Source organism: Carettochelys insculpta, chromosome 2, assembly GCF_033958435.1.
Source record: "Carettochelys insculpta isolate YL-2023 chromosome 2, ASM3395843v1, whole genome shotgun sequence".
Taxonomy (NCBI): Eukaryota; Metazoa; Chordata; order Testudines; family Carettochelyidae; genus Carettochelys; species Carettochelys insculpta.
Window position 1 is genome coordinate 154,196,592 of NC_134138.1, and position 23,054 is coordinate 154,219,645.

Here is a 23,054-nt window from a genome sequence, read left to right on the forward strand (position 1 = left end):
TTGAATGTGCCCTTGGCAGTTCACTGCTGAAGTACGCAGAAATGTACAGACTCCTCAGCCATATCTACTTTTGGGCCTTGTAACAGACAATTGTAATGAAATCAAAAATGGATAATGAACATCTGCTTCCAAGGTTAATTGCCAAAGACCTTAAGACTTCAAATATAAAACAGCAACAAAAAAATCACACCCAAGAGTAACAAAAGGTGATATAATTTGAAATTGTCTGCCCCAATGGACAAATTCATGTTGTCCTCTGTTATCTTCCCTTCTATCTTAAAACAAAAATGCCTGGAGCAAATTTTGTCAGCATTAGCTCATTTCATCAAAAGAATTCAGAACAATTACAAGCCTACGTGCAAATAATCAAATGAAGACCTTATTAAAATGTCCTGACAATAAGGCTATTGTGTAGTCAACTGCTCCATGAAAGCTAGTGGACTATCCACAGGCTACTATTTTTTCCAGTGCGAGAAAACGTTTGACACCATTCATCAGTTAATGTATTAGCGCTATTAGTGCTTTTACTGGATTGTATTGTCCATTCCTCAAAGAAAAGAATCTATGCATAGCATATTCTGAGGGGACATACATTCCTCCTCCCCCACCCCTAAGAATCCAGAGAGAAGCAAAATTCAGTCTGTTTAAACTCAATGTTTCTGTCTGATTCACCTTCCCAGAAGCCTTCAACTACCTGAAGGGGGTTCCAAAAAGGATGGCAAGAAGCTGTTCTCAGTGGTGGCAGATGACAGAACAAGGACCAATAGTCTCAAGGTGTGGTGGGAGCGGTCTAGACAAGATATTAGGAAAAACTATTTCACTGGGAGAGTGGTGAAGCTCTGGAATGTGTTACCTAGGGAGGTGGTAGAATCTTCTTCCCTAGAGGTCTTCAAATCCTGGCAAGACAAAGCCCTGACTCCAATGACTTTGTTGGGATTGGTCCTGCTTTCAGGAGGGACTGGACTCAATAACCTCTTGAGATCTCTTCTAACCCTAGGTTTCTATGATTCCATGAATAAGTGTTTAGAAAAGACATGGTGGTGAAAAGGGGAGCAGCCTGAATGGAAAAATAATGATAGATCACCTACAGCCTGAGCGGAAAAACATGGTAAATCACCTACAGCAAATATAGTTGCAATATGCTGGCATTGCTACCTGAGTGATACATAAAAAGCAAATGACAAAGTAGTTAGATTAACTCAGGAACAACGTTCTCCTTAGTCAAGATCATAGCTGAAGATATTGAACGAACAAAAGAATAAATTGTTTTATTGTTTTATTAGAATAAAACAAGCACATGCTTTTAGACTGAAAATCAGGTACTGTATATTTCTTGCTATGAATGATTAATAACGTGTAAAACATGAAAAATGTTGTCTGATTATCTAGAAAGCCTGATTCCCTTATAAACAGTCCACTTTCAGGGACTGACATTCTCCCCATAAAGCACATGAGCCTCCTGTTTTCAACTTCACTGATGAATGAAAATAATTTTACAGCCACTATGGTCTGTATTTTGTGTTTCCGTATTACGAACTGAAATTTTTTTCACATGTACAGACAGGACAAAGCAAATAAGCAGAAACATCGAAAAGGAGAAACATGACTTCTGTGTAAAAACAGTTACTTTCCACTATTTGAAACTATAAGAATTATATTTATTTTATTTGCTATTAAATATATAAAATCTTTACAACTGTCATACGTACAGGACAGGGATAGCCTTTAAATCACAGCACAATATTTGAATCTAGGAGAGCTTTTGCAGGGGAATATAGTCTGACAATAGTAAATATTTGCTTTAAGAGATTATTCGTCACTATGGTGTGTAACAGAAAAGGCTGAAAATTGTGACTAGAGAAACAGTAATACTTTGCTCTTACAGTATTTATTGCCTTATGTCAAAGATCTCAGTGTTTATCATTACAATGTGAGCGTCAATTAATATTTTGTAAAGTGATTGATAGATCACTGTGCCAAAATACAAATGGGGCAACTAGCCCCCAGTCACACAACATGGTAGCAGAGTCAGAAATGCACAAAACCAGACTCCCAGCCCATGTTTCATCCACCAGGCTGAATCTTTAAGTTTCAGACAGGTGAGAAGAGCACATGCTCAATGCTATGCAGATAGGAAAGCTGAAAGACAGCTGTGCAAAACAATACTTGTGTGAATACACCACTTTATACCTTTCCACTTCTCTTCCTCTGGGTAGAGTGCTGCATTCTTGACTTGGCTATTGTGTCACTGAGTGGGAATAGGAGACGATGTATTGCACATTATGGAGAGCAAACCTGGAGGTGTCATTTGAGCTACTGAATCAATCAAAAACACTGTGCAAAACAGAACTGCGATTGTGTTAGGAATTGTGATTCCTCAGATGCTGTTGTATGGCAAGGGCTCTCCTTTTCCCCCAGGCAGAGATACTAGGGAGCACAGGATGAAATGCCCCACGCTGTCCCCATGGCCGTCAGCTCCTTTCACCTGAAATACATGTAAAAATGTATCTTCTGTTGAGCAGGCTGGCTGAGGTTACCAATGAACGCTTGTTGTGCTGAGAACTGCAGTGTACACAAGTGAATAAAAAAGCATGAGTACTGCTTATTGACTGGTGACAAGGTCAAAAAATTCTTTGGATGAAAACCTGGTTTGACTATGGAGACAGAGAGATAGTCGTGTTAGTCTGTATTCTATCAAAACAAAAAAGCAGTCAAGGAGCACTTTAAAGACTAACAAAATAATTTATTTGGTGATGAGCTTTTGTGGGACAGACTCACTTCTTCAGATCATACCCTTACCAGAACGGAGTCAATATATAAAGCACAGAGGTCCAAAAATACAATGCAATGTTTTTTGGACCTCTGTGCTTTATATATTGAGTCTGTTCTAGTAAAGCTATGATCTGAAGAAGTGGGTCTGTCCCACAGAAGCTCATCACCAAATAAATTATTTTGTTAGTCTTTAAAGTGATACTTGACTGCTCTTTTGTTTTGGTCTGACTATAGTCAACAGGAGTTTTGTCATATAGAAATACCAGGTTTTCTGCCCTTTGTTTGTATCCTTGACCTTCCAATTCCAAAAACCACAATAGTCCTGGTCACTGAAGTAATTAAGATCACGCTACGCTCTCCATTTTCCAATGCTCACTGAATCCCACTTTCTGGCCCTACTTTGATACCCAGGTTTCAGAAATACTAATTTGTATATTTTATTATATAAAAATAAAAATAAAAAATAACGCATGCATACCCACACCCAAGGACATCCTCTATGTAACTATTGATTACTTCTCATAGCAATAGCAGAACCAGACAAGAGAAATCTGAAGGTGAATGCCAGAGCAAATTTAAAATAATATCCAATTTGTAGGTATATATGTCAACAGAGGTGAGAGGGATTTAAAATATAGGTATACCAGATTTCAGAAATTTGAAGGCAGGAGACACTTCAGGGTTAAAAACAAAAATGGATCTCACAAAATGAGAGTGGTTTCAAGCTCCAGTGAGTTAAGTAGATTTTGCTACCAAAAAGCAAGTGCCTACATTCATGATACTATAGCCCATATTTTAGACAGGTGGTAAATTATTGAGCTAATCTAAATTTACCCACTGAGGTGGACGAAGGAGCTGCTGGGGGCTGAAGGGCTATGCACATGGCAGGTAAACTGACCTGCTGGAAGCTGTTTGGTAGGCAAGCTTTACGTTTTTGTGTATATATCTATCTTTCTCAAATTACTTTGTGTAATTTTTATTCTTTTATTGATTTCCCTGCAAAAATATTGTACCATATACAGGCAGACACTAAAAATTATAGCACACCTTATAGACAAAGCAAAAGGCCTACTGCTATTGTCTTAATCTCAACATTTTGTTAGGGAAATAGTTGGTTTGGCATATGGCATGGAGAAAAATTAAAAGCAGGATCAGACACAGAACATTTGCACTGAGCCCTGGGATACTGATTTGGATAAGGAGTAACTCTTAAAAACTCATGCATCTCATGAAGCGGGTCTTTGCCCACAAAAGCTTATGTTCCAAAATATGTTAGTCTATAAAGGTGCCACAGGACTTCTTGTTGTTCTTAAAAACTGTGTCTTTGGTGACCAAATAATCTTGCCACTGCATGCCTTAGGTAATAGCATAGGAACACTGCTCTAAGGCTATGTCTACAGTAGAAGTGTCTACACTGCACTTTCGTGGACAGTACTTTGTCCAGAGATTGTTATGCCTCAAATTTTTGAGGGATAATATTGAGGCAAATGCAGAGTTCTGTCAAGACTTTGTCGACAGAATGTTTGAAGTGTGTAGACGCTTCCTGAGTTATGTCAACAGAAGGCCCCTTCTGTCGATAAAATTCTCCAGCATAGACCCAGCCTAAGATTATACAGTTAGCAAAAACAAAACTGTGAAGTTTTGGACAACCCCGGGCTGTTTGGATAAGCATCTAATCTTTGGGATGCTTATCTGAACTGATGCTTTGAAGGTTCATTTATCACAATATCAGATAAATCACATCATGTCACTGATGGAAGGGAAGAAACAGGACTGACTTACGGTAAAAACAGAGAACATTCTTAATTGAGGCTTCCAGATGTAGTCTTACATTCCTGTGACTAACACAGCCTAGCAAATCGCTGGGTGTCCTGATCTAGAATCATAGAACACTAGAACTGGAAGGGACCTCGAGAGGTCATTGACTCCAGGTCCCTGTCCTCTCAGCAGGGCCGAGCACCATCTAGACCATCCCCAATACGTATCTATCTAATCTGCTCTAAAAAAATCTCCAGTGGTGGAGAATCCACAACCTCCCAAGGTAATTTAGACTGAGTGAAAGGAATGACTACTGTCTACACATCAGTTTCCTATGTTTTCCACTGATTTGTGGTAGACCACCAATCTCCCACTCTAAAACATCAGTCCTGTCCATTCTTATTCTAACACTATCAGTGGATTATATAATTTATATTACAGGAGTACCTGGAGGACTAAACCACAGGCTGGAGTCCAATGGCATACTTTACCTTTGCATTTATCCTGTTGGCCATAAATATTTCACGACTGAATGTAAGTATCATTAGAGCTGGATTATGCAGAAGTACTAGCACCTGGAGACAAAGCATGAGACCCTGTTGGCTGACAGGAATTAAGAACTGTTTTCCAGAGTGTTCTTTATATTCCAAAATTAGCGTACCATAATAGTTTCTGCTGATAATGTTCTTGAGCTTGGACAAAACAGCTACTTCTTGTTAGCTAGAGAAACTGTCAGGATCACACAGTTCTTTTCACAAGGGCATCAGGTAACAAAAATAGTCTTCACTGGATGCTAACATAATTAGAAGTGTGAGCACCTGAGCCACATTTACGTAGTTAAGGGACACTGGGACCCACATGAGGGAAGCAATATTTTGGTATCTGTAGCTATAAAATGCTATGATTAGGAAGCATATTTGGAATCAAAGGACAGGATTCACAGATGCCCACTCAAAACAAAATACAGTTGCTTCAGTCACTTGCCCAATCGGCTGGTTATGGTAAATAAAATGTTCAGCATAGATTCAAACATTGATTTAAGCTGCAAAATGAAAGCACTCTGAAAGCTGCCTCTTGTCTCAGAAAGAATATTCACGGAGCTTCACTGCACCAACATGAGTAGGAATAAGCATTTTGTATTTATTTTTGGTGGGGATAAAACTCTAATGCAAGAGTGCCCTCTATCTACAGCAAGACAGCTCAGCAAGAGTGAATAGAAATTTATTTAGCAAATGATGTAAAAATGCTGAAAACAAAGTAACAAAACACTCCAACTCAGGCAAAGTAAAAATATTGCAAGTAGCAAGATTATCATTGTGTGCCATGTTCCATTTTGTTAAAATGATTTTTTTACGTAGAAGAAAAATGTCCTTAACACATCACATAATTACCTAAATGGGGACAAAGATGCCAAGGTAACTACACTGTAAAAGTAGATTTCCATAATCCCACTGTCATTACAAGACTGTGGCATACTGTGCTGCTGCTGCTTCAACTATTCCTTGATGCAAGGTTTATGTTTGCCAAGGATGTTCACTAATACAGTTTTAAGCATCTGAAGAGCCCCATTTGTGCCCTGCAAATTTTCCCCACAGAAGTGACTGAGGTAATCTTGAAGGAGACATGACATACTTTATGGATGACCATCATGCCCTTTCCTCATTTGTCACTTCTCAGCCCCATGAGGTCTGATCTCCAAGTGAGCTATGGCTTGGTATATGGCATAGTGCCAGTGTTCTGTTCAAACTCACAGTACTCCCAGGTACTGCCCTCCAACTGAGTTAACTCCTGGTGTGACTAGTATGAGGTGCTGCAGTGCTTAATCCAATCTCATTACACTCTGCCTAAAGCTACTTTATGTGATGATGGTTCACACATTTTTTGTGGAGCCATATATTATTGGGGTTTACATTTCCCACCCCTTCTTTAAGCTGCTCCAGAGTTGAAAGATTTAAATGCTAGAAGACTCCCAGGATGAGGAGCTTGTCTACCTTAGGTGTGACTGTGAGAACTGCAGTGAAAAGGTTATAAAACTGCTTCTTGTTTCTTCCTCATCAGCAGGTGTTGGGGCATATGCACTGATGATTGAGGAATACTGACTGTTGCTGAACTTGAGCTGAAGAATCACATTGAGCCCCACAAGAAGCTCCAAAATCAGACTGGGGCAGGATCAGACACAGCCTGGGGCAAAATGTGGCCCACAAAGCTGTCAGATGTGGCCTGCAACCTAGCAGGAGCATTGGACAGGCTTCTTATTCTCTGACAATAGAACAAGAAGCAATCGGCTTAAAATGCAGCAAGGGAGGTTAAGGTTGGGCCTTTGGAAATCTTCCAAACTAGCAGGATGCTTAAGCACTGGAATAAATGTCCTTCGGTGATTGTGGAATTTCCATCACCGGAGATTTTTAAGAGCAGGTTAGATAAACATCTGTCAGGGATGGCATAGATGGTGCTAGGTCCTGCCCTGAGTGCAGAGCACCGGATTTGAGAACCTCTATAGGTCTCTTCCAGTTCTAGTATTCTGTGATTTTATGATTCCCCCAAACTCTCATGAGTGCACAGGGTCCCTTGCCCCTCCTTCGGCCGTCTGGAGTTTCTGAAACACTGTCTAGATCTAGCACAAAGTATTTTTTCAGCCCTCTTTGATATGCCAGGATAGAGGATGAGGTAGGCCACAAAATTATAGCAATCTTGAGGACACCATTTTGAAGAGGAAGGCAACCTGGGGTGGGGGAGGGGAGCGTGTGGAGGCCCAGAGGACAATGAAAAGAGGACATCGTCCTGCTCTGTCATATCCTTCACCTTTAGTCCCGAGCTCTTGGCCACTGCGGCAGAAGGGCCTGATGCTCCCTAATGTCATCCAGGTCCTGGATGATCCCATGCCTACCTCAGATGAGGAGGACTTAGCTGATGGTGGCAGTGTTGAGGGTTTGGTCACCACTGCAGAGGTAGATTTAGGGGTGGGTATCTGATCCTCCACCTCACTGTTAGGGCCTGTTATCAGGAGCCTTCTCTGTGCCAGCAGGGGCCATTGACCATTCCTCTGATGTGGAACCAGCAGGAACTTTACACTTTGGCCGTGTCTACACGTGCCCCAAACTTCAAAATGGCCACGCAAATGGCCATTTTGAAGTTTACTAATGAAGCGCTGAAATGCATATTCAGTGCTTCATCAGCATGTGGGCTGCCTCAGCGCTTCGAAATTGACGCGCCTTGCCGCCGCGCGGCGTGTCCAGACGGGGCTCCTTTTCGAAAGGAGCCTGCCTATTTTGAAGTCCCCTTATTCCCATCAGCTCATGGGAATAAGGGGACTCCGAAGTAGGCGGGGTCCTTTCGAAAAGGAGCCCCGTCTGGATGCGCCGCGCGGCGGCAAGGCGCGTCAATTTTGAAGCGCCGCGGCAGCACGCATGCTAATGAAGCGCTGAATATGCATTTCAGCGCTTTATTAGTAAACTTCAAAATGGCCAGCTGCGTGGCCATTTCGAAGTTTGGGGCACGTGTAGATGTAGCCTTTGAGATATTTGTTGAAGTCTCACAGGTCTAATCTGAGGCACACCTTTGGTATCAATGTACAGAGAGTAAAACCCTTTCATCATTAGGCATATGGGGACTTTCTCTATGACCCCTACTGCAGAGGGGCTTGCAGGCAGAGCTTGGGAGGTCCCCTGAAGAAGAACAGAGAGAGATGGTGGCAGGGAGGGTAGAAATAAACTGTAGGGTATACCCCACAGCCACACTGCTGAAGACCCACGAGGCCAATGTTGTTGCAGCCCCAACAGGGAGCCAAGGAAATGTGATTTGAAAACAGAGGGAAGCAGAGGCTTCAAACTGGGATGTTGTGCTCAAGCACATTCTCAAAAACACCTGCTTCTTTTCAGGTGGGTAGTGGGAGTAGCCTGAGTAGGGAGAAGGGGCTCGTCATTGCCCCGATGGAACTTACAGTCTTTGCCCTTCTTATGGTAGTGCCCCAGTCATGGCTGCCCCTTGGTCTTTGGAAAAGAAGTCCTGTGGTACCTTATAGACTAACAGATTTTTTGGAGCATAAGCTTTCCCGGGCATCTGTTGAAGTGGGTCTTCGCCCACAAAAGCATATGCTCCAAAAAATCTGTTAGTCTATAAGGTGACACAGGACTTCTCATTTGTTTTTGAGGATATGGACTAACATGGCTACCCCTCTCATATTGGTCTTTGAAGCTGCTGCAGCTTGAACCACTTTCTAGCTGTGGCTGACCCAGCGAACATAGAATAGCTCTTGAGCCTGTAAGCCCATGTAATCTTGTGCCTGCTTATTCTGCAAGCAGGGATAGGTAATTGAAAAGGTGACCCTGGATTGATCATTAAATCTCTGTCAACAGCTTGAAAACCAGGAGCCACCAAGCCCACCTCTTTGATGCGATTATAGTGATAGACTTTGCCACTTCTGACACATAAGAGGTGCCCTGAAGAGAGGTCTTTGCCACCTTTCTTCCTTCATCTAAAGTGGCCAGGAACTACTGCCAGTTTGAGTTTGAGAGTCTGCGAACTTAGCCACAGGCTGCCATCCATTGCAGTCATACTTCTCAAGAAAGACCTGATGGTTTGCCTCTCATAACTGAAAGCTAGCAGATGAATAAACTTCTTGGCCAAATCAACCTAGTCTGTTACCATCTTAATTTTCAGGAACTGAGCTGAGTTCCCCCTTCCTAATTAGCTCGCCATCCACAGACACAATTGAAGAGTTTAGGGTCTGATGGGAATATAAATATTCGAACTCCTTCACTGGGACACACTATTTCCTCTCTGCCAACCCTGATCAGATGGTTCCAGACAGGGCCACAAGACAATGCCAAGGCATACCAAGAATAGCTGAAGCAGGTGGTCGCAGAGTAGTAGTCAGAACCTTATAGTTTGACAATCACACCACCTCATCAGGTGAGGACAGAGGCAGTTGGCATGGGTGGAAGGGCTGACTCAGCATCCTCTGCATGAGAGGTCTCCACTGATGCCAGAGTGCTCTTGGGGCACCTTGGTCAGAAACATTCTGAGAACTGGGTGGAGGGAGAGATTGCCAAACTCCTTTGACACTGCTCACACAAGCTGGGCCTCTGATGCGGTTACAAAAGTGCAACAGGGTAGGCCACTGGCCCTAGGGCTATGCTGTGGCTGGTGGTTCTAGAAGAGAGTGTCCCCCACCCCAATCTAGCTGGGAGTGCCTGGCTCATGGGCCCCATTACCTCCTCAGCCTGAGTCAAGTTCCTGCCTTGAGAACCACTGTGGTGCTGATGCTATGTACATGTCCCCTGCATGCCTATCATCTTGGAATTAGGATGTGGGGGGACAAGTGCTGGGGCACAGGGTCCTGGTAATGCCTGTCCAGGTTAATGTCTAGAGCTCTGAGAACAATGCTAGGAGTCTGGTGAACAAGAATGGGATGGACGAGAACACTGCCTTGTCTCCAGAGGCTCAATGCCCTAAGACCAGCAATCTGCATGTGAGTGCCGGGGAGGCCAGCAATGCACCTCCGGTCCCAAGGATTGGCATTGTCCCAATGAATACTGTTGCCCCAAGGACCAATGCCCACTCCGATGATGAGTGCCATGATTCCAGGAAATGCTGGGATGCTACTGCCCTATCCCGACCGTTGGGTGAGCAATACCATGCACTGAGGGGACTAGCGCCAAGAGTCTGGCAAATGCTGTTGGGAACTCCAGATTTTATGGGTAGGTTGAGAGCACAGCGCTGGGAATCGCTGCTTCAATGCCCACTGTTGTGCTGCGGGGAAGCAATGCTGCACTGACTGAGACCATTGCACAGGCCTCAGCTTTGGCTTCCCTTTGGGGACAATGTCCTGATGGGGTGTTGATGGCACCAGCGAAGTCTGATGTCTCTTGCAGCCTGAAAGGCCTCTGGTGTGGATAAAATCCCATCACCCAGGATGACTGGTGGGTCCCTTGAAGTGGTGGCTAGACTAGCCAGCAATGCAAGAGTCTGGCTAGCCTTCGGAGGCATGGTGCCTGACACACTCCTCTCTAGGACTTTCCCTTTCTAATACGGGAGGTCAGGGAATACCCCCACCCAGTGTGTTTCCTCTGCTTCTCAGCAGGTTCCAGGGACTGGGACCATCATCGGAAGACCAGTGTCAGCAGTGCACTTCACACTAATGCCACTTTGCTCAGTCCATAGTCCAATCTCAGTGGGTTGTTGCAAGGGTCAGCTCCATGAAGAGCACTCGGTCTTATGTCCTGCTCCTTTTTAGTTCTTGACTTGATGCTCTTGCAAATGACTCATTGCTAACTTAGCGCTCCCCTAAATGCTTCAAGCAGCTTTAATGTGGGGGTTGGGGGCTTGGGGTGGGCAGGGATGTCACTGATTGGCATAGGCTTGTAGCAATCAAAATGCTTTAAGGCTGGGGACTAGGGCATGTCCTGCCCCTGAGCTAAGTCCCTTGGGTAATTTATCTACTGTACTGTTAAGTAACCACTACGAGAACAAAGAGAACTACTTATCCATGAACTATTTACACAATGAGTGGTGGGAAGAACCAGTGAGTAAGAGAACTTGCTGAAGTAAGGAGACCTTCCAGCACAGTCACTGGTGATGACTGAACTTCGGGCAAATGGCAGGAGAGGATGCAGCATTGACCTTTACACCTGAGCATATGCTACTCCAGAGAGTACCAGAGCCAGCCCCCTAGGGATATTACTGAGGGAAAAACTTCCACCACCAAGTACATACAGCTACATGGAATGGACATGAAACAAGCATTCAAAGAAAAATTAGATGTCAACACCTTAAAATTAATTACCGTTCCTTCACTTCAAAGTGATGTCTCACTTGTTTCAGAAACAGACCAGTATGCTAAGACATGATGTCCACAGCTGATTAGACAAAAAACAAATAAATACTGATATTCCCATAAGTGATGGGACAGGATTGTGACGTCAAGAAAAGTAATGTCCAAGTGCAACAACTGATAACTAGCATACGAAAGAGTGCATGGCAACAAACTGACTTTTGGCATGAAAAATTAACCCACATTGCCATCACAAATATCACTGCTGCTATCATCACAAGACAGCTTGATGAAATTTACTGTTACCTTATTTTCCTGAGCTCAAAAATGTGGTGAAATAAACCATAACATCACTACCTCCAATAGATCAGTGGAAACTTGAGTAATACTTTGAATAAGAAGTCGAGATACCTGCCGTAACTTCTTTCCCTAGGAGTTTCATCTTTACCTTAATCATGCTACCTCTCTTTACCATTTCTTTTAACCTGCCAGGATAATCCTACTTTTGCACCAGTTCCTGAAAGCAAAATGGCAAGCTGAAAAAAAAAACCCCATGTTAGCTAGGTATTTTCCCTTTAAAATAGTCCGCATGACTGAAGTGTGATAAAGAAAAGAATCAAAATTTAACTGACGAGTTTATGGCTTGCAAAAGTTGCAATATATGAATTAGAAACAAACCACAAACTGTTCAATGCTGTAACACACCTGTTCTAGTACATCTCAGTATCTTTGAGACATTTCCCTTCCTACTGTTCTGGTAAAGAGTAAGACTATTCCACTCAAAGACAACCTAAATATCCTTTCATAGTAGATGTTAACAAAAGTTAAATGTGGGGTTAAGAGTGAATTACACATTTCATTTGATTTTTTTGTGAATTTATCTGTCTCTCTTTTTTGTATGTATGTATGTATACAGACACAGACAAAGAACTGGTCTCCAAAGTTTATTAAAAAAATCAAAGAATAGAAAAATTTTACATAAAAATATGTGAATTTTAGCTTCCACATTGTTGTCCACACAAAAAAATCTAAACATGATCTTTTTCAAACCTGTAGCACAACCACAGCAGTAGCCAGGCCAATTAATTTGGGACACCATGACTTACATGGAACATGATACCTGTTTTTTTTTTTTTTAAATGAATTTTGATTTAAAATGGACACTAGTTAAGACACCAAGTAAAGCCTCTGAAGTTTCCGTAATGGTAGGTTTATGCTCAATATTGCTAGTGTCTAAAGACTAGTAGTTACAGGCCTATGTATCAGCCCTTAAATATTGGTTAAAGATATGCTCACCATTTTTAAAAATAATTTGTGGTAAATCTGGATCATTAAGTACTGCAGACAAATGTGCTACTCTACTTTGGAATGTTGCTCCCTTTCCTACCAAGGAGATCTCTTTGCAACTGACAGATGTTGTCCCAATATTGACTATTCCTGCTTCAAAAGGTATACAGCATTTTACAAATCTTCATCATGCTAGGTGCCTCCTTTTCACATCAACATTCAGAAAATCAGTTTTAAAACATTCCACTTCTGTACATCTAAATGTCATAGTAATAGAATTTTTTCAGCTGTCTCCACCAACTGGACTCCAAATAACCAACCTGTAGCGTTCATTGAGGTTAAAAACCCTCATTTTAAAAGTAGGGAGGCATGTGAGATGCAAGCAACACCCAAGACAAGTGGGCTCTAAAAATTCAGGGGCAGGCAGGCTGTACATTTTCTTGTTCAAAAACGTTAATGAAGACATGGTGTCATAGTGGTTGTCATGGCAATACACAGTTGCATAGTATACCTGTATGCATCCATAAATTAAGCGCCAGCCACAGTTTGTATCCTATACCGGGCTGTGCTCTCCTCCAATACATTAAAAGATGCTTCTTGTAATGCTTAGAGCAGCTGAAGTACTTTATACATTTGCTCTTAACAGAACTAATGCATACTGCGATACAGATTCCTTAATGGAATCAACATATTTCCTTTCTCCACATTCCTCAAGCTGGGTAACTTTGTTTAATAATGATGTTCAGTCTCAATCATTAATGGGTTACATTACTAAAGCTGACAGAAACATATAGTTCACAACTCAAATTTCATGTCAGGACTTAAACCCATTTCAACCTTAAGAAGTTATATTTCTGGCACTTTAAATGCTGGATTTGTCGTCTATTACAAGGAACAAATTAAAACCCACTAGTCAGAGCAAGACAACTAATAGGAGGCCAGACAATGAGCTAAAATGCCTGGTCAAAACACTTTGGAGCTTACTACTTTCATAAAACCATATGCCAAATCAGCACTTTCATTGTGAATCAAGAAGCCTCAAATTAGTACCAAAAATGATGTCATGTTTGAACACTGCTCAGACAACCTGGCAAAACTATGAACCCAACTTAGATAATACAACCTGGGAAAGGATCTGTAAGTTTAAAAAGAAAAACCCCTCCTCCCTCTAGATATAACTTATGTGACAAAATGAATTAAATTAAAAATTGAGTTATTGCACAAATTATACTTTTTCAATATTTACAGAGCAAAAAAATTCTGAAATTTGAAATAAAAACAGGAGGGGCAGCAAAACAATTTTAGCATGAACAGAAAGTCAAGAAGTTCCTTTGAGCCCCAAAAAAGCTAACCCTTCCCTCCCCCAAAAGGAACAGATGTAGTTATGGAAAAAACGCTACAGTATGTATAATACCCTTGCAGTTCTACGGTCAGAGCTGCTTCGGCACTGTACGAGTAATCATGGGAAGGCACACAAAAATAATAAAAAATAAAATAAAATTTAAAAAATCCACATTTAATAAGGCTTCACAAATAAGCACAACTACTTTAAGATGGACTTCGCCACCACATGAACAAACATGCAAAAAGTCAGCTGCAGATACTTGGCAACATCCACAAACTGATGTGCTGAATGCTGGTCTCCACTCCCTCATCTAGTATTGTTCAGTCAGCTTCAGTCTGGAAAATGAGGGAGGATCATGCTGGCATTAGCCATTATCTGCTGAGACTAATAGGCAAATTGTCTCTGTGTTTTTTTCTTCGCCAGATGTTACGATTATATTGGTGGTGTCCTCTGTTGCCAACTGGCTGCCTCATACCTCCACCGCTGACGGGACTGTAGCCATTCCCTTGGTTAGGATTATGAGCTCCTTTCATAGAGAACTTCATTCCACTGTGCTGCTAAAAATATAGAAGTGTTTGGTTTAGTACTATAATCAGTTTAAAATAATGTAACAAATTCTCTCACCAGCAGTACTTTCCCAATGTGTTACTCATTATCAGAACACGTATAAAAATAAATAGCCATCTCTTTCCACACTTGATTAAAATGTACAAGAAACACCCCATTTAAGAAACTGGCTATGTTAATTAACTTGCACTACCACTAATGTAGAAGAGAGTGTATGTATTCTGATACTCCTCAAATGTAAAGGTGTTAGATCAAATGCAAGTATCTTAATCACCCTTTAGTTTTCTATTATACAGTTTATCTAAAATGTATCGACTAGATTGTTGCATATTTAGTTGACTTTTTTGTAACGACTTACTAAGGTTACAAGTAAATGTTAAATATTGGATCAGTGATTGTTGGAGACATTTTTACTTTCCATTAGCAGTTACTATACAGGTATCAGAGATACTACACATCTTTGTGCTTGTGGTAGGTGTTAATTACATTCTCAGATACCATGGCGTGGTAACAGCTGGCAAAAGTTTCAATGGCAACCAACGTAAACCTGCTACCATCTTGGGAGGCATAAGTATTCTCTGTTCACTTATCTTAAGGTGACAGTGCACAGGTATCTCCCAGCAGATCCACATTAAGTGAAGTACTGCTTGAATAAAGACGTTTTGAAAAAAAAAGTAGTATTACTTTTGATACTAGTTAACTTAAACAAGTCAGTTTATCATAAGGCCTTGGAAATAAGGGCAGTATGGAGTATACCACTAGCTCCTTTTTATGAAGGCAAATATCTGTTGAAATAGTCTTCAAAAGGAGGACAGTATCAATCTAAGTTATTAAAACCACTTACTTACCTTTTATCATCACCAGTTCAGATTTTGTTAAACTGTTTAGGCTTTGATCTTCACAACAGGTATTAATTGCAGAGAATTGTTTTACCGATAGTTAAGAAGCTGCATACATGTGTATTTGGAATCTGCTGGACTTGATCCATTAATGTCTTCAAATGATAAATTACATATTTCCACACTAGTCTGAAGTACCAGCAATTGTGTAAATCTTAGAAAATGTGGCTATTTGTACAATGGAGCCTGCATCAAGTGTATCTAGCCCGCACTTTATTATTCAAACAACATATTGTAATGGACGAGAGGCCAATATGACTAAATCAAGTAGAGAAAGCAGAAAAAAGGGAATTCACGAGAAGTCATAACGTCCTATTAAAATGAACTGCAAGGTGTCACAAAAGAAATGGTAGCAGGAAATACAGACCTCACTCCATTGCCTGCTGAGGTCAATAGTGGTAAGACTCCTTCAATGATGGTGCGAAAGGGCTCAAAACAATGCAAGAGAAAATATTTTTACCTTACCTATATTAACTCATTCAGGGGCTAGCATACAACTATGGCGCAGCATGTATATTCCTGCCTTTATACAAAAGCAGGCTTTCAGACCACCTGCCTAGGCACTACAGCAATACAAATAATAAATCTGTGTGTCATGAAAATTAAGGCTATGAAACTAATCAGGCAGCTAGAAAGCTTTGTTTCTGGACTTGAGACGCGGTGCTTGGTATTACCACACTTGTTTCAGCCTAAGTCAGGAAATACAGACAGGAGAGAGGTAACAGTTGCAGCACCAACTCTGGAGGAGAAACTGGAGTGTCCAAATGTTTACCAAGCATATTGTCACCAAAATGCCAAGTATTCATCTACTGTTACTTCATCAAGCCAAGGATTCTGGCTCAAACACTGAACATTACCAACATACCATATGGATTAGGTTTTTCCTTATTAAAAAAAAAAAACAAACCAACCCACCAAATAACTTCAAGGACACCAAATTTCAAGTAGTTTACTTTTGAAGCAAAAAGGACATGCTGGTCAATTGTGTTCTTGTTAGCAGCACACACAAGGTAGTTTTCATTAGGAATTAAGCCAAGGTTATTTGATCCTACATATGCACAACATAAATTTTCTGTTCTAAACAAGTTTGTAAATAATGTTACTCATGTACCAATGAAATGTAGTCAGCAAATTAAATATACAAAGACAGACAATGAATTGTCCTTTAAAATTCAAACTACAGAGGAAGATCAGAAAGCAGATACTTCAGCAAATGATGTACAGGTTACTATTGTCACTCAAGTTGCTCTGTTGACAGGAACTCAAGAAGAAAGCAGATGGTTGATCTTTGCTCTTTGGGAAATACTTTTGGTAATGAAATACCAAGTTTGAGGCTGAAGGAAAAACCCAAAGAACATATCATAAACCTAGCACATCTGTGTTAACTGGAGTTGAGTGGAAGCAGAGTTCCCCTTCTGGCAAATATACTGAACTGGCTATTCTCTTCCCTAGACTAATACTGACAAAACAAGCCTTCTGCTGGGGCTGCCTGCATACACTTAAGACCCTCAGAGCAATGTGATCAGTTCTGTACTCCTGATCAGGTGAGGGGGTCACTTCTGGCAGTGAGGTCGAAGGTGAGATATCCAGATAAAGCACAGCGCAAAAACAAAGAAACATAAGACCTCAACAGCAGAACAGGCAGATGAGTGATGATCACCTCTCAATAGCTGCAACAAAGGAGGAAACACTCTCCTCTGCCCCCACCCCAGTCATCTTGGACTTGCTTGGCACCAGACAGAGGCTCCTCTTCCATTAAGATTTGTGTGGCTGAAGGTGCATGACATCTCTGACACAAACTATTCACATATAGGCTTCTTTCACTGGCAGAACCTTTCCCCACCCCTACCTAGCCATAAAAGGTCCTGCAATGATGGAAGAGTGGTGACAGGGAGAGGTGAAGTGCTCATCAAGAGCTCCCCAATCACAGACCCACACACAAGTGGTGACCACAAATATGGTTGTCATGTGCCCTTGGAATACTACAGAGGGGAGCAATTTTGGCTGCAGCAGGCATGCCTAAGCAGGCCTTTTAAGGAATCCCTCTGCTCACCTCATACAAGGAAGTGGCAAGAAAAGGTTCTCCTAACACAGGCTCACTTACTATACCTGACTAGACAACTGTATCCAGAGAAATCACTCCCAATGTGATCAAAAACCAGAAGTACTTCTTGCAGCTTGGAATGTCTGTACCCTACTAGTCAAATCAAAAAGTGAAAGGTCAAATGTGGAACAAATTGTTATTCAAGAAGTCATGAGGTACAACATCAACATTGCTGCTTTCAGGGAAGCAAGATGTGCATATGTAGGCCACTTGACTACACTTCTGAAAAGTAAAAGCAGCAAACTACAGGTGACCACTGGTGTTACCTTTGCAATCGAGAACCCTCTAGTAAACTGTCTGACTGAGCTCTACATCTGCATCAACGAGCAACTTGTGACCCTCTAAATTCAATTGAGCGATAACTTCTATATTAATCTTGGTGAAATTATATCATCCCTTCCAAAAACAGATTCTAAACACATGAAGTAGCGCTACTGGGAAGGAGGGAGTGGGTAAGAAATGTGCAGAGCACAAACACAATCTTAAGACAATCAAGAAATACAAGACAACTTGGCAACACCTCTGCTCAGAACACTGCACCTATTGGACACTGCAAGAACACAGGATTAAAGAGACGTCCAAATCATCTGCGTTGAGAGAGGCACTGCTAATTGCTGGATCGAACACCACCTGATGAGTCACCTCCATATGAGAACTGCACTGAAACACAGAAAGCAATCCAAATCACAGAGAACAATACAACATCCAAAAACTTCAAACCTTAGTGCACCAGAAGGAAAAAAAAGTGGGGTTACTGTGACATTGGATTTTGAAATGAACATGAGAACAGAAGGGGGTGCTGCAGCTGATCCATCAGGATCCATTAGGGAAAAGTCTTATGATGATCCTGCACGCAGGTATGCATGTCCATACTGGAATACACAGGCGCAAACACTCAGAGAACTTCCAAACACTCCTCGGTGAAAAACGGACTGTATGAACTTCTTAAAAAGGACAGCACAAGTGAAGAAGAGTGGGAAGGCCTAAAATAGACCACCCACGAGGCTTGCGAGGAAGCCACCAGCCTTGCTGCTTGCCACTGTCAGGACTGGTTTGACAACAGTGTTGCTCTCAACGCTTTTGGACTGGAAGAGGAAAAATTTCTGGAAACCGGAAAAACCAAACACTGTCTAATCAGAAGCAGAGTGCCTTCGATCAGCTCAAAGACGACATTCAAAAGAGGTTCTGAGAAATCACACACAAATGGTGGGACGACAAAACAAAAGAAAACCAAGCATTCTCTCACAGACATAATATGTGGAGCTTTTTCTGTGAGACAAATACCCTGTAAAGGCCAAGCTCATGTGGCCTCACACCTAGGAGAGCCAAAGATGGCAGCACCCCTCTTAAAGGTAACAAATCCATGAAAGAGCACTGGGAGGAACTCTGCCAAATGCTCCTAAATCAATAATCAACAGTGACTGACAAATCTATTGACTCATCATCAGCACCCGACATTGGAATTGCTTGTCAACCCACAAACACCTGAAGCGGTGTGCAAAGCACTTAAGCTAAAAGCAAAACTCTTATTACATTCCAGGTGAAGTATTTAAAACATGGGGGAGGGGGGAAATGGGTCAAGAGGAAGTTATCCACCTTGTGCAGTAAAGATGGTTCTTCAAGATGTGTCCCCCTGGGGGTGCTCTACTCCAGAAATTCTTCTATAGCCATGGCTTCCTGCACCATGCATGTGCAGTAGTGCCTCCTCGTGCTATCTGGTGCACACATTGCAGAATTCCTCTGTTCCTTCTCTACCTGACCAATGCAGCAGGACTCTCCAAAGCAGGGGAAGGAGGGAGGGAAGTGGAGCACCTACGGGAACACACATCTCAAAGAACCATCATTATTGCACAAGGGCCGTGTCTACACTAGCCCCAAACTTCGAAATGGCCACGCAAATGGCCATTTCAAGTTTACTAATGGTGTGCTGAAATGCATATTCAGCGCTTCATTAGCGTGCGGGCGGCCGCGGCACTTTGAAATTGACGCGCCTCGCTGCCGCGCGGCTCGTCCCAACGGGGCTCCTTTTCAAAAGGACCCTGGCTACTTCAAAGTCCCCTTATTCCTATCTGCTCATGGGAATAAGGGGACTTTGAAGTAGCCGGGGTCCTTTCGAAAAGGAGCCCTGTTGGGACGAGCCGCGCGGCAGCGAGGCGCATCAATTTCAAAGTGCCGCGGCCGCCCGCACGCTAATGAAGCGCTAAATATGCATTTCAGCGCTTCATTAGTAAACTTCAAAATGGCCATTTGTGTGGCCATTTCAAAGTTTGGGGCTAGTGTAGACGTAGCCAAGGTGAGCAGTTTCCTCCTCTTTTTCAAGTAGTGTCCCTGTGGGTGTTCCACTGTGGGTGACTATAAAGCAGCAGTGCACTTTGAAGGTGGGTCTGGAGCTCCCGCACTCTTGGCCAAGGTGATGGTGACTAAAAATGAGACCATCAACAGATGGAGCTAGGAACACATTGCCAGGGGTTCAAACGGTGGTTCCTTTAGACAACTGAGTACATGGTTAAGGTCTCAAAGTCCAAGGTGATGTACGAATGGGAAGGGGACCAACACAGAGACCAACATCTTCAGTGCTGAGGCCTTGATTATCCAGCACCAGCTGAGGTGGAGTTCGCACTGCATGCATATGCCTGACACTATATATATTTACCAACACTGTGCATGGCCAACTCAAAAGGAGAAAGGAAATGTAGAGGCCAAAAGAAATGCCTTAAAGATATCCTCAATATAAATATCAGAGAGAGGAAGTCGACATCACACAATGGGAGTTGGCAGCCCAGGAAAAGGATAACTGGGAAAGACCTGTCAGAGAGGAAACCCCCTTCTGAGGAAAACTGTCTTGCGCTGGTCGCAGAAAAGCCATCAGTGAGAAGAGAAGAGAAACAAAATGAACAACTCATGTAGCAATTGTGTCCCATTCCCAGCTTCTAACTTGAGCTGCAATGTCTGCCCATGACCCTGTGGCCTCATGTATGGAACTCCTCAGTCAAAAAGCCCATGAAAAAATAAAATTTGTGAAAGAGGTCATCCTCTCCACCGCCAGACATTGGAAATAGTGGTAACTGCCAAAAGTGAAGAGAAAACTAAACCACAATTTGTGGTACTTTAACTTCAGGCTCTGGCGACTCTTGCTCCAACTAGAAGAAAATCAAATCCCAGTTAAATCAAACTTAGTATTTCATATTCTGTGTCCATACATATTGATTTCTAGCATAGAAAATTAAATATGGGAGTAATCAAAGTTACAGGCAAATTATTTTTTGATCTCCAAAGATAAAGCTACTGACTCTCTGTAGAAGCTCTTACTCACGGTAAGAAGTAAACAGGAACCATAAACTTCTACCCAATTTAGAGAGGGTAACACTGAATAAATGATCTTTACAAATAAAGCAAACAAAAAATGATGATGATATTTATCAACAAGAAAGTTACTATCTACTTTCCATCCAAGAGAAACCACAAATCAAGGGCATAAGTATATAAATGCATCAAGTTAACTGAATTAAGATTATGACATATTAGATGCAATTTAAGACATAGGATGCCTTTGAAACTTGGATATGTTCCTTCAATTTTTCTCAGAAACAGTTCAATTCATAACTCAGAATCAAGCTAAAAGGTGGCGATTCCTCTTCTTCAAAACAAAACAAGAGGTCTCAACCAAAAAAGATGCCAGCAGAATACTTTCCAATTTATTTTTTCAAGTCATCTTGAAAGACTAAGGCAGGCAAAATGACTACGACAGAAATTAAGAGATAACATTTTCAAAACAGACCCGCTTACTTTTAGTAACAGAGAGGGAGCCGTGTTAGTCTATAGACTATCAAAACAAAAAAGCAGTCAATTAGCACTTTAAAGACTAACAAAATAATTTATTAGGTGAGCTTTCATGGGACAGACCCTTCGTGCTTGGGTGCACTTAAGCAGGTCTGTCCCACGAAAGCTCACCTAATAAATTATTTTGTTAGTCTTTAAAGTGCTACTTGACTGCTTTTTTGTTCCGCTTACTTTTAGCGTACTTGGAGTAAGGCTTAGAAGGGACCTGGGGGTTGAAGGAAACCATAAAGTCCTAGCCTACACCCAAGCATGAAGGCTCTTCCATCTCCTTTGGCCACTGGATTAATCTACCCAGTTATCTGCTGATTCAGGACAGAGTACATGGAAGGCAAGTGCATCTTGCCCTGGGAAGAAAAGAGCAATGTGCAGGAGTTATGAAGATGGGTTCTAGTTGTCATTGTCATGGCAACTGAGGGAGTTTTCCCTCCACTGATCCAAATATGCTTGCAGGAGTTTTGCTGTGATGCAGATTCTACTGGGAACAGAAAGGCAATAGTGGGTCAAAAGTTACTCTACTGCTGTTCCCACTGCACATCCAGCAACATGGAAGAATTATTTGCAAAGAAGGCTTGACTGTTCCTGACAGTGAGGTAGGCCTATGTCAGGGATTAAAACAGCCTTGCTATACCCTGAGAGATCCCCAAACAGTAGAAAGCGGGAGCAGTTATAACACCTGGCTGCAACAGGAAGTTCATCAAGGATTTTTAAGAGGCTGTAAATCAGACAAAAACTTTGGTGCTAAGAAAATCTGCCCCAGTGGTAGTGGCCTTCCATTCCCAGTGCAAATTCCTTTTTGATTACAGGAACAGGAGTCCTTTGCTTCTGCTGGAGCTTATTTTGTAACAAGAGGTAGGAAACTACCACAGGAATCCTGTAACAACCCTCTCCTCTACAGATGGAGGACAAGCTGTACTGAGCGGGGAAGAGATTGCTGGGGGGGAACCTCCACTCTCTGGGGTGGGGGGAGGGAGTTATTTCCACGTTGAAGAATCCTTTGTAAAAAGACTCCTAAAACAAAGAGGAAACATTTGCTCTTCACAGACAGAGACCAAGAAGCACATGTTCAAACATGCCAAAAGGAAAGAGCACTGAAGTAAGAAATCCCTCCTATTTTGAGTTATGACTTCTATCCATAGCAGCAGATCCATCACAGAAGAAGCAGCTGTCCCTCAATTGTGCTAATCACTGACAGTGAAGCTCTGTAGAAACACGGTCATGATTCTTTGAGGGCAGTCATGTCGGGTGCAATTATGTTGCTCCATTTTGGAAGGAGCAATTTAATTTTTCTCTAATAACACCAAGGTATCATAACTTGGTACTTTACACTCAAGAGTACTGCCCCAGCAATACAGATTTTTTTTTAAATTCCGTAGCACTGGATATAAAGATATTGCCCAAACAGTGATGAAGCTGGATTTATTAAGCAGCTGAAAAATGAAATTGACAGAGTTAATGCTCCTCCTTCTGAACAGATATTCCCAAGTTATTCTATATAGCTCTGAGTCTCTTGGTCACAGGTGAAAAACCATAAATGCAAATTACTGCAGGGAAACACTTCAGATTGCAAGAGAATACAGATGACAGTTGCCCGAAACTTCTCCATTAAGCAAAAACATAGAAGCAAAATAGCCTCAGGACTTTTTGTCTGAACTGTTTCTTTATAATTAAGGCCCCAGGAAAATTACAGATGGATTTGATGGACAAATACCT

The 23,054-nt window shown here is 41.9% G+C and overlaps 1 protein-coding gene across 7 annotated transcripts in view; it reads right to left on the bottom strand.

The window, feature by feature from the left end:
- Positions 1-1,783: 1,783 nt before the first annotated feature.
- TENT4A (terminal nucleotidyltransferase 4A) overlaps positions 1,784-23,054 on the bottom strand; it is a 110,566-nt gene continuing 89,295 nt past the window's right edge. For 5 of the 7 annotated variants that reach the window (XM_074987878.1, XM_074987875.1, XM_074987876.1 and 2 more), the window contains one exon: positions 12,239-14,491. In XM_074987878.1, coding sequence (XP_074843979.1) covers positions 14,306-14,491 — 186 coding nt within the window. In that variant the 3' untranslated portion in view covers positions 12,239-14,305. Of the gene's footprint in view, positions 2,486-12,238; positions 14,492-23,054 lie in introns of those variants that run through there. The other 2 variants (XM_074987879.1, XM_074987874.1) reach the window with 2 other exon arrangements.